This window comes from Dryas octopetala, chromosome 3, assembly GCF_963921425.1.
Source record: "Dryas octopetala chromosome 3, drDryOcto1.1, whole genome shotgun sequence".
Classification (NCBI taxonomy): Eukaryota; Viridiplantae; Streptophyta; class Magnoliopsida; order Rosales; family Rosaceae; genus Dryas; species Dryas octopetala.
In genome coordinates, this window is record NC_141368.1 from 18,269,792 (window position 1) to 18,283,079 (window position 13,288).

The following is a 13,288-nucleotide window of genomic DNA, read 5'->3' on the forward strand; positions in this document are numbered from 1 at the left end:
CACTGTCACGGTTTACCCTAAACCCTGAAATTATAAGCAACAGAGAACCGGACCTCTCTTGAGAAGACCGGTCCTCCAGAGGCGCTTGATCATTTCTGCTTGAATTAAGAATCGGACCTCTCTTGAGGAGACCGGTCCTCCAGAGGCGATCCATCATTTCTGTTTGAATTAAGAACCGGACCTCTCTTGAGATGACCGGTCATCCAGAGGCGATCCATCATTACTGTCAGATTTTATCTATTAGTCACGGTTTACATACTGTGCCATGACCACAATAATATGGCATATGCGATATGAAGGATTAACCCTCCTCCTTCCCTCTCCAATTTATCACGCGAAATAAATGATATTAGCAGTACCCACCGCGCGCAGGAGGAAAACCCACTTCTCTTCCCCCCTTTGATTGAGAAATTTTTCTGCGCTCACGGATCAACTAAGGCCAGGTATGGGTTTATTTAGTATACTCATATCCCAAATTTGCCTAATTAAGTATGTAATGGTAGTCTTCTTATACTTCATCCCCATTATGAGTTGTTGGCTATGAAGTTGAACAACGACCACGAGACCGGATTAGATTAATGAGATGAGGAATTGACAAGGAGAACCTGGCAATCTGAACTTGAATTATTACATGTTAGACTTACCTATTATTTGCTCTACATCTGATTGATTTAGAACAATAGAAATATTGGGTTTGATTGCAATTTAGGAATTCCCATTTTTTGAGGTTCATGACTTTATAATATATGTTATGAATATATCATATGAGTATGCATTTGGTTTGTCACTTGCGTGATGAATAATCCCCATACGTATGTATTTTGTTTGACATTTTAATTTACCAAGCATTTAATTTTTAGTATTGCATTTTTAATATTACAATACCTACTTGTATATTTGAGCTGACCTATATTCCTGCAGTTTTTTTTTTTAAGATTCTAAATACAGAACAAAGAAGAACACTTGAAGCTTGGTCTGTGCGCTTTCACAATTGAAATCAAGTTTGTTGTTGTCTCAATTTCTATTTACATGTAGATATAATTGTTATCAACAAAGGTAGTGAAAAAATGACTCAATTTTCTGATCCCATTTAGTTATCCTTCTTCCTCCCAACCCATGTTCTTATTATTCTCTCTCTGTATTGGCCTTGGCAGTTTTGGGTATAAGCAAATGAACAACGAGCAGGTGGTTACAGTAGAAATTAAAATTAATTCTTGAATATATCCATCAATTGTCATAAGTATGTATTGGGAAACTGCATCCAAGCATATTTCCTATTGTTCGTACATCCACTTTTTTGTTGAACATCTTTATGGGCTTCGTCTGCTATTATTTTTTGGATTTTTTCTGCAAATTGACTTAGTTTTCTTCTAATTACTAGGCAGATAGTGACTTCTCAATGGATAAAGATTGGGTATTTTTGGATCGTATGAGTGACGAATATTTGACAAGGCTACGTGCATTCATCGCCCATGCATTAAGAGTATCCGCATTTGATGGGCACATTAAGTGCCCGTGTAGTCAATGTTGTAATCGGTATTGGAAGTCACCTATAGAAGTTGAAGAACACATTTTTGTTGATGGTATGGACGAAGATTATGTTAATGCACCATGGACATCGCATGGGGAGCAGTTGCCTAGGCCTAACACCGAAGCAACCCATGTTCAGAATGAAGATATGACTGGTATGTTGCATGATGCCTTTGGAATGCATGGGTTTGAATATACTGCTGGAACTAATGATGATACCTCCCCGCCCTCTGGGCCCACTTCTGCTGCTGAAAGCTTTTTCCATGCGATGGAGGATGCTAAAGTAGAGTTGTACCCAGGCTGTGGCAGAACTAAGCTTTCCTTCTTGGTGAGATTATATCAGATCAAGTGCTTGCATTCTTGGACCAACACATCTTTTACAGAATTGCTGACTTTGCTAAAGGATTGGTTTCCGAAAGGGGTGAATTTGCCACCCAGTTTTTATAAGACCAAGAAGTTCATTACTGACTTGGGTTTGAGTTATGAAAAAATTGATGCATGCCCAAAAGATTGCATGTTATATTGGAAGGAGCATGCCAACAATACATCATGCCATGTGTGTGGCAAACCACGTTACAAGGAAAACATAGAGGCCGGACATGTCACTCGTACTAAAGTTGCTAATAAGGTGTTACGTTACTTTCCTTTGGGACCACGACTCCAACGTCTTTATATGTCACATCATACCGCTGATTCTATGGTATGGCATGCCGAACGCAGACAGGTGGATGGTGTGCTTAGGCATCCTGCAGACTCCCCAGCGTGGGAAAAATTAGATAGTTTGGATCCATCCTTCGGTTCAGAGCCACGTAATGTGCGCTTAGGGTTGGCTAGTGATGGATTTAATCCTTTCGGTATGATGAGCTTATCCCACAGTACTTGGCCGGTGATCATTTCAGTTTATAATCTTCCACCGTGGCTATGCATGAAACAACCGTACTTAATGCTTTCTTTGCTTATTCCCGGTCCTAAGAGTCCTGGAAATGATATAGATATTTATCTTCAACCTTTAGTGGAGGAGTTGAAGACTCTTTGGGAACATGGGTTACCAACATTTGATGCAGTGAAAAAAGAGACTTTCATCATGCGTGCTGCCGTTTTATGGACAATTAATGATTTTCCAGCATATGCGATGCTTTCAGGTTGGAGCACTAAAGGGAAGAAGGCATGTCCACAATGTGCATATGGGACATATTCTCTAAGGTTGAATGTAAGTCAAAAAGAATGTTATCTTGGTCATCGTCGATGGTTGCCTATCAATCATCGGTTTCGAAGATTGACTCATTCATTTAACGGATCCCAAGAGCATGGTTTACCACCAATTCCTATGACAGGTGGAGAGTGTCTGGCTTCATTAAGTGGGTTAACCTTTCAATTCGGTAAGGGTAAAAAGAAATCTTTAACTCGCAAGCGCAAACATGATGCTGCCAAGTACGATGGTCCATGGAAGAAAAAAAGCATTTTTTTCGATCTACCATATTGGAAGGATCTTCTTATTCGACATAATCTGGATGTGATGCATATTGAAAAAAACGTCACAGATAGTGTTTTGGGGACGTTGTTATGTATTGATGGGAAAAGCAAAGACACATACAAGGCTCGCTTGGATTTGGTGGATCTAAAACTGAAAAAAAAACTACATCCCATACTTGAAGGGGGAAGAACAAAACTACCCCCGAGCCCTTTCACCTTATCAAATGAAGAAAAAACGTCAATGTGCACAGTCCTTGCATCAGTCAAGGTTCCTGATGGGTTTGCCTCCAACATAGCCAGATGTGTTAAAGTTGAAGAGAAGAAATTAATAGGTCTAAAGAGCCATGATTGCCATATACTTATGCAGTACTTGATTCCTATTGCAATTCGTGGGATCTTACCAAGAAATGTGATTCGTGTGCTACTCGAGCTTAGTTCATTTTTTCGAAACCTCTGTTCTAAGGTTGGTACTACTGGTCACTTTCAAGTTTTGTCTCGAAGAATCGCAATTACATTATGTGAATTAGAAAAGTTATTGCCGCCGGCATTTTTTGACTCAATGGTTCACTTGCCTATTCACCTTGCTGATGAAGCAGCAATAGCTGGTCCTGTACAATACAGGTGGATGTACCCAATCGAGAGGTATTAAAAACGCAGTATGTAATGTATAAATATATTTTATTTATTATTTGCTTTATTCTCCTCTGTTACATGAATCAAACATGCACAAGTTATATATATATATATATATATATTTTTTACACTTTGATTTGGGTTAGTTTTCTTTTACTTATGCTCATCACCACGTTAATTATTTTATGCAGATACCTGCAAACACTCAAGAAATATGTTCGTAACAAATATCGTCCCGAGGGCAGCATCGCCGAAGGGTATATTGTTGAAGAGTGTTTAACTTTTTGCTCTATGTATCTTGGGGACGAAACTGTTACACGTCGAAATAGGCCTGGTCGAAATGTTGATGCGGTAGGGAGTGGTGCACGTGACGGACTAGTAATATTTTCAGCACCTGGAAGATCTCTTGGGAGAGTTGAATTATTCAACCTAGACCAATCAAAATGGGAAAGAGCACAATTGCATGTGTTGCTCAACTGCCCCGAAGTCCAACCTTATATAAGGTGCAATACATAAGATGTTCATGTGAATTTGATAATACTGGATGGTTTCATTTTTTTTCAAATAATTGTCAAACCATCTTATCATTTATTTCATTTATTAGGGACCACGTTGCTCGTGAGAGGGCAAATCAAGGACCACGCATAAGTGAAGCAGCATCTATACAATTAGCGCACTTGTCATTTCCGGAGTGGTTTCGAATACATGTTAGTATCCTGCTAGTAATTGATATATTTAGAATGATGTTGATATATTTCGGAATAGTGTATAATATTTGGTCATTTATGCAGATCGATGACCAAATAGATCGTGGGGTTTGCAACATTAGTGACGACTTGTGTGCATTGGCTAGTGGACCGAGTCGGCGAGCTGGTCGTTGGAAAAAATACATAATGAATGGTTATCGGTTCCATGTGAAATCTGTTGATGAGGCTGGCCAGTCACAAAATAGTGGAGTATTTGTACAAGGTGAGAATGAGAATTATGCCAACGTTGAAGATACTAATCCGAGCTCATCCATGGTTGACTATTATGGTGTACTGAATGACATTATTGATTTAGACTATCATAATGACCGACATGTGGTGTTATTTGATTGTGACTGGATAAATGGGCAAGGCCGCCAAAGTGGTATTAAAATAGATGAATATGGGTTTACATTAGTGAACTTCAGTCGATTGATGCCCCCACAGGACACATTTATTTTAGGGTCACAAGCACATCAGGTGTTTTATGTGCAAGATCTAAATCAACCAGTTTGGCATGTTGCCGTGAAAACAAGGCCTAGAGATTATTTTGACATGGGCATAGTAACAACCCATGATATTTCTGCACCTCAAAACTTGGATGATGCCACTAATGTGGTCGACGAAGTAGAGGTCCGAACAGATGTGGAAGATGTGATGGTGACTTAAATGGACAGCCAGGTAAATCTTATTTTGAATATCACACTTTATGGCAAACATCATGAGGAGGTGATTTGGTTTTTCGCCCATGACTAATTATATCCCTCGAATGAACATGTGAACATATTTTACTTTGGTGTTTGCAATTTGTGTTCCTGCTGATCTGAACTTAGATAAGTCACTTGCAATATCCATAAAACAAGTAGATTAGATTCACATATTGTATTTTCAGGCATGCAATACGGAACATTATACTCATAGTTCTTACTGTGCTTACTTTCTTTTCATCACCATAAGATGGTTGTTTTGTAATGGAATTTGCTTCCATAGCATATGGATATTATATATTATGTGCAAATATGAATAACCCGATAATTTTGAAGATCTACATGGATTCATTTGGTAACCTTAAGATGATCAACAAAATAACAGGGCAATGGACAATATATTAAACAAGGCTAGTATTTAAAGTATTTGATGCAATTGTAGATCGGGTACGCTATTTTTGGATCCCTCACAGGGCTCTTTGATCCACTATTTTTTGGTTCTGTGTTGTGATTATATACCTCTCTAACCTCCATGTAAGGTGTAGGAGGTTCCACCAATGGTGACCATTGAGGACCAATTGGCATACCTCTTGGGGAACTAGAAATGCTCCTAGAAGGACTAAGACTCGTAACATTCTGGCCCTCATCGAGTGGTGAGCATGGTGTTGGCGCCTCTATACCCTTCGGGAGCTCAAATGCAACTAGGTCTTCCTTAAAATTATTGAAATCCACTGTATGTCCAACAATTTGATGAGAAGGATTCGCTTCTGAATGCAGTGGATGAGGATGAGCACATGGTGACTCTCCATTTTCTAAGGGACGATTGGATTTACTGGATGCGCTACTACCTTGCCTCATGATTGTTTATTTTAAAAGCAAATGCAGCAACCCATATGCTTTTCTATCACTCTATGTAGATATTACATATTTATAGAGTCGTAACTATTGAAACATTGTTGTCTAGAAAAATAATTGAAACACTGATGAGGCTAGACAAAATAGCTTGGTATGGAGTTCATTATTGTGAAATGGACAATTGGTTGACAGCTTTATGTCATAACACACAAGGCAAATAGTGGATTATACCCCTGATGTTTGATTGAGTACAGACCAATAATACATGTGTGCATAACGATGAAAACATTATTCAAATTACTAACTTGGTAAGAGAGTGGTGAGGAGCTACTGCACCAGAGATTCCCACTGCATGCACCAGAGATTCCCACTGCATGCACCTGAAAACTGCTAAGTGCAGGAACTTTATTCATTTCAATGACAAATAGTCAACATTCGTATGATAAGCAAGCATGTGCATGGAGTGTAGTGTTGATTGTCATTTATTTCTACTATATATGCACCATAAACCATCAATGCTCTCACTCTGCCACACTTGACATATATAAAACATAATCATGCCTAAGAAAGTTAGAACCCCAATTAATCTTAATGTTTATCGGGAGTTATGGTTTGAAGACTCAAGTTATGATACACCACCCTCGGATGCGTGCTCGCAAACTGATTCAAGTGAGAATCCTCATGAAATGAGGGATTTCCAAAATTCTGTGTTGGCGAATTGGGTGCCAGCAACTCGACACGTTCTTCCTCACCGAAACGGCCGAGGTGACACCAACTTCTTTGGAGAACCAATTCCTGGCCAGCGATCTGCAAATGACAGGTTAGTTCATGCTAACAAAGGTAATCAAATTGCTGAAAAAAATGTCCAATTCGATTATGGATATACTAAGCGTACGAACAAAACAGTACGTAATGCACCATTTTGAAAAAGAAATTGTAAGCATAGGTCCTTTTTCTCCTACACCCGAAGAGGCTTTTATTAGTAACTTATATTAGTAAAACCTAAGGTTCTGTAAGGATTAATTATTGCGTGTTCTAATATTTTGATTATGTTAATGTCTTGCTTGTTAAATCATTGGTTTTATTGTCAAGCATGCACCAAAATGTGCTTCCTTGAATTGGACTTCATGCATTTCATTATGCTTGTTTATTGTATACTAAATAAAAAAACGTTAAAGGGCATGTATTTATGTGGTTTTTAGGTGCGGTTGCACAAACTTCATATTAAAAAAAAACCCAAAAAAAAAAAAAAAAAATTATAAGCAACAGAGAACTGGACCTCTCTTGAGAAGACCGGTCCTCCAGAGGCGAACCATCATTTCTGCTTGAAGGAAGAACCGGACCTCTCTTGAGAAGACCGGTCTTCCAGTGGCGATCCATCATTTCTGCTTGAATTGAGAACCGGTCCTCTCTTGAGAAGAACCGGTCCTCCAGAGGCGATCCATCATTTCTGCTAGAATTAAGAACCGGACCTCTCTTCAGAAGCCCGGTCCTCCAGTGGCGATCCATCATTTCTGCTTGAATTGAAAACCGGACCTCCTTTTTGAGAACCGGACCTCCTTAGGTCATTATATTTTTTCACCAAAATATTCCGTCATTTTTTTTCATTTTTTTTCCCTCTTTCTTTCCTGCGTGGCTCGTGTCCCGTGCCCCCCTCTTTCTACTCTGCGCGCGTTGCTCCTCTTCTCCTCACTATCTCTTATTTTCTTCTCTCTTCCTCCTCCCAATCCCTCATCAAATCACATTACATCTCAAAATTTGTTCTGACCTCTCACTTTTCGGCCACTTCTGAAGATTACCCACTGATTTGTGTTGGTATATTTTGTGTTCTTCACCAAGGTATTTCTCTAATTTTCGACCGGACCTTCCTTCTCCTTACCCACAGTATGTTAATATATTTTTGATGTTTTCTAACTTGCTTTGTCTTCTTTGTTGCTTGTTTCTTCATGGTTCCACTTATTTTCTGAAAATGTTCGAAATGGATGGTATGGCTTGTCCTCTCCGGTATGTGTCCTCTTTCTCGAAACATACAATTTATGTTTATCTAAACTTGATTGGGACCATGGGTTTGTTTGCTGGGTTGTGTTCCCTTGTGTAATTTGTTGGGATTATTTGTGGCTAATGAATACTGGAATTGTTGGGATTATATGTGTTTTTGCATTTTGTTAATTGTCCTTGGGTTGTTGGTCTTATTCATCATCTTCCCTTGATGGTATGGCATCTTGTAATTTTTAGGTGACTAGTTTAATGGCCCCTAAGAAAGCATCCTCTCAGCAGCCCATTGCCAAGAAACGGAAATCTCAAGCGAGTTCTTCCGAACCTCAGGAAGAGACTCCTATTCCTAGGGATGACTCAAGTCAGTATAGACGGTTTCGCAATGCGGACTGTGAAGCCCGTTGGGAGGTGATAGAAGATAGAGGTTTTATATCTGAGCGTCCAATTGTCATTCGAGAGATGAGTGCTGACTTCGTGAATATTTTAGCGGCACGTGGTCTGCGACCATATGTCGAATCTTTCCCTAAATACAATATCAATCTTGTTGGTGAGTTTTATGCCAACTTTCCTCCCGATTTCAAAGTAACCAAGGATTCACATGTGTTTCTTCGGGAGCACAAATGTATGATTACTCGTGATGACATTCGTAGTGTTTGTAAACTACCCTCCTCTGGCAAAACTGATTATAAAAAGTTTCTTAAGTTCACGTCTTCCTTATCACGGGAACACATTATCACCACTCTTTATGATGCACCAACATTCGTTCCCCTTGCTTCTCATCGCGTCATCTCTGGAAATTGCACACAACTATTCCGTATGCTATTTATGTTTGTTCGATGCAATGTTTATCCCACGAGTCAAAAATCCCGCATCTCTGATGAAGCGTGTAGGTTGATGATTGCCTTGAATACCCCTGATGTTCCTGTTCCTTTGGAGGACATCATTTTCACTCATCTTGTGGAATGTGGTCGCACGGTCAAAAATGTGAATTCTCAACTTTCATTTCCTTGTCTCATCACTCGCCTTGCCGAACGTTCTGACATTCCTGTGATGGATGATGATCCACTATGGGATCCGGATGGTCCGATTGACGGATGGGTTTTGCGCAAAAGTGATGCTAACTCCCGGTCTGTGGTGGCTCAAGTTCCCGAGGCAATTCCTCCAGCTCCTACTGCTCCCTCTGAGCCGTCTTCTTCTGGAGTTCCTGCTGCACCTGACTTTGTCTCCATCATGGAGCGGCTTGACCTTGGATTCTCAGCAGTTAACTCTCGCCTGGATGCTTTTGATAACCGCATGGATGCATTTCAGCAGCGGTATACTGGGGATCTGCACGACATCCACTCGACCCTAAGCGAACTAAAGGATCGCTTACCTGATTTTTATCCTTAGTGCTTCTTGTAATAGGCGTTTGGTTTTTCCTAGCCAAAAAGCGGGAGATGTAGTGTTTTCAGTTAACTTTGGGATCTTATTGAACTGATTCAATGGTTGTAATATTTTGTTGTGCTTCAATTCTTAATTCACATTGAATCCTTTCTATTTTGGTTTCCATTTATTTCCCTTGCTTTCCACAGGTTGTGTTTGTTTGTAATTTCTATTATTTGCAGGTGCAACACTTAGTACAGGTTTATGTGTTTAAATTGTGTCTTGTGTCTTGTATCTGTATCTATAAGCGGTGTTGTCTAGGAAACGTGGAAGGGGGAGATTTGTAAGTGTACTCGTGTTTGTGTTTAAGGCTTGAGGACTGGACCTCACCATGTGACGACCAGACCTCCAGTAAGTCGATTAGAAATTTCTGGGGTTGAGGACCGGTTCTCTATATTGAGGACCGGTCTTCCAGTGTGCGTAGTGATGAATTGTTGGGCGAGAGGTCCGGTTCTAACATATTGAGAACCGGATCTTCAGTAAATGTTACTCTGAATTACTGGGCCTCAGGTCCGGACAATTCACAGTGAAGACCGGTCTTCCAGTATGCCTGGCGATGAATTTATGGGCTAGAGGACCGGTACTCTCTATTCAGGACCGGACCTCCAGTAAGTGTTGCTCTCATTTACTGGGCTTCAGAACCGGACCATTCACATTGAGGACCGGTCTTCCAGTAAGCGTGGCGCAGAATTTATGAGCTAGAGGACAGGTCCTTTCTCATGAGGACCGGACCTCCAGTACGTGTTATTCTGGATTTCCGGCCTTGAGGACCGGATCTGTCCATTGAGAACCGGATCTCCAGTAAGTGTGGCTCTGATTCTATTGGCTAGAGGACCGGTCCTTTCCTTTGAAGACCGGTTCTCTAGTTAGAGTTGCTCTGAGGACCGATTCTCCCAATTTGAGACCGGACTTTCAGTGACGATTACACTTGCTGGCAAACTTTTAAAAGGTTGAAAAAAGTGATCTTTAAGATCCTAGAATTGTTTTAAATGAGTTTGGTGTTTTATCACATGGGGATGTTTGTTTATTAATTGATCAAGTAAATGGAAACTTAATTAAAGATTTGCTTATGAATTTTTTGCTGTCTTCACTTGATGTCAAAATTTATTAACAGCTCACTCACAGCTTACATGAGATTGTCGTTTCCCACTGCATATTAGGAAGCACAAGCAACATGAAGATGGAGCTGTTAATCCGAATCCGGAACCTCGCAAGGTTCGACTGAAGAAAAGAGCAAACAGGGCGAGGATCACTCAGCCAGAAACCAACTTATCTGATACTGACAGTGATTACGCTGAATATCTGAGGGAGACCTACGGATTGGAGTCAGGAAAATAGCTCACGAGCATGAAGTTTGCCACTGCCCAACAAAGTTGCTGACTTGACTGTGTTACCTATATCATGCATATATCCATGAATGTAATATATGTTTGCTACTTGTGACCATATTAGTAGCAATGACTGGTTTTATGTAGATGTATTATTAAGACTGCAGAAAAAGTGTATGTATTATGTTTTATTTTATGCTATATATTTTGCCTAGTAGTCTGATGTAGGACAAGCCATACATACATGCCGCACAACAACCCATACTCTTCTTCCATCCAACCCCATACATTGGAATATAGTAAGCAAAGAACAAATCTAACCCCAGCCATTGCAATACATAAAGCAAAAATATTCATTACTGTTTGAGGGATGAAACTGAAGGAGGCAACTCAGAATGGTTGGAGGGAAACAATAGGAATGAATTGCTGTACTGAATGGTTGGCGCCTAATTTTACACCCGTGTGAGTGTTTGAATGCATTATGACACATATTGGAAAACTGTGAAATATGGAAAATAAAGTGCAAGGATTTAACTTTTTAATAATAGCAGTGTGATATAATTTAACTATTCCAAAATGAAGGTTTTTAAAACTGCCGCTATATTTTTAAGAGCTCTACAAATCATTATCCATCCATTAGGTACAAGTGGTTTCCCTCCAATTATTCAGATATTTTGGAAAGTTTTATTATTAAATAATGGGCGCAAATATTTTATTTTAAAATTACATGGGAATTAGGGTTTTTTTTGCCTATTTTAAGCCAACTTTGCTTTTAGGACCCATTATAAACCCACCACCTTCGTTCAGACCACCCAGTCGATACAGACCGGTCCTCCAATGGTCCCTGTTCAGTTCCACCTGATGAATCAGGGGATGCGTTCTTGTTGATCGGCGCCATAGTCTGCGAGATTCTTGGTCCGTTGGAGCTTAAATATTCAGTGGCAAAGTGGGTGTGCCTGATTGGTTGCCATTCTTGAAGGTAGATAATACTCTCTCACAATCTCTTTCGCTCTCTCTGAATAACCCCATGTCGGTAGCTCTGTCTATCTCTGTAAATATATCATTCGCCCTGTATAGCTTCAGATATGGGTCATTTTCATGAGTTCTGTATGTTTGGGTCCTTGAAATATATTTGATTTGGCATATATGATTGCTTATATTGAATATTCTCCATTGGTGTTGTTGTTTGAGCGCAGCTTCATGGTCACTCTGGCTTTGTTTTCTGTTCTTATTTAACTCATTAATCAGCCACTTGTATACATTTGAAGAATTGGGCTGCTGCGGTAGAACAACTTAATTAGACACTCACAAAGTCAGTTCAAAATATTTTCAAGAACTGGAAAACTTTGGTAACCAAACTTCTGACTTCTGGTTAGGATTAGTTATACTTATAAGAGAATCCATACCCAATTTGAAATCTGTTGTTAGATCATGTCAGCTGCAATATGTTTCAAACGTAAACCTTAACATATTATTTAACTATCATTTACATATTTGTGAGAGAGAGAGAGAGAGAGAGAGAGAGAGAGAGAGAGAGAGAGAGAGATTAGAGAATACCAGCTAGCCTTGACAACACAGGAGGATGGTGAAGGGAGGCAGATTGAGAACAGAGTAAGGTAGCAAATTAGAGTCAATATAGAACAGAGACATGTCTATTTGAATATTTATCCACAGTCCCCACTATGCACTTCCTCATTGCTTTTTTTCTTTTCTGGGTGTCTCACCAACTTTAACCTTTTCAATTTTTCGGATTAAAATGAACTTTCAGCCTTATTTGACTACTTCTCTACATTTTTATTAATTACTATTAGTTCATCACACCAAAATGGTGAATTTAGTTATCACTCGCCCTTATATCTAGCTTCATCTATGGTGAATTTCCATGACTTATGTATGTTTGCATCTTTGCAATTTAATTGATCTTTAATGTTCTTAATTAGTACAGATGCTTAATCACTACGTACCCCATACTGGACCTTTGTTCACTAACCTAGCACAAGACCACGAGACCCAACCTCCACTGAATGGCTATGATTTAAGACAAAGCGATGACATTATGTACACATTGCTTAGAGGTGTGAATGATGATACCACACACAACGTTAATGAAACTGAGAATGAGATAGTTGTCCAAACTCAAAATCAAACCAATGGATCGAGCAATGCAGTGGGTTTCTCAACTTGCCAACCAAATGAACTTTTGGGACAAAATGGTGAATCATCGAGGCCAACAAATGATGTGGGGAATGAAACGGGCACTGATTCGCAACTAGGTAAGCGCAAGAGATTAGGAAGAGGAAAAAATAAGAGAAAATTTGCTGTAACGAAACTAGAGAAGTTGGTATTCAATGAACATGGGCAGGCAGTTGAACCAGTTGACCTATGTGCAAAGTTTTCAAGATTTGTGGGGATAATAGCAACAGATGCCTCTTACTTTCCAATCAATGTGAAGTCGTTCAGATTGTTTAAAAAGGGAACCAGAGTGGAGAAAGCATGGAAGGTTGTGAAGGTAAAGATCTCTTTCACCACGCCAATTGTTTCAGTATATCAAGCATTATTAATTTATTCATGTGCTAATGTATGATGCGTATGTACAAAC

At 39.6% G+C, this 13,288-nt stretch overlaps 1 protein-coding gene across 1 annotated transcript; it reads left to right on the forward strand.

Moving 5' to 3' along the window:
- Positions 1-1,296: 1,296 nt before the first annotated feature.
- On the forward strand, positions 1,297-5,229 carry LOC147291524 (uncharacterized). Its single transcript, XM_086237100.1, has 4 exons — positions 1,297-3,645; positions 3,828-4,139; positions 4,241-4,343; positions 4,428-5,229. The coding sequence occupies exons 1-4, from the start codon at positions 1,400-1,402 to the stop codon at positions 5,049-5,051; spliced, it is 3,285 nt and encodes a 1,094-aa protein (XP_086093226.1). The 5' UTR covers positions 1,297-1,399; the 3' UTR covers positions 5,052-5,229.
- Positions 5,230-13,288: the final 8,059 nt, after the last annotated feature.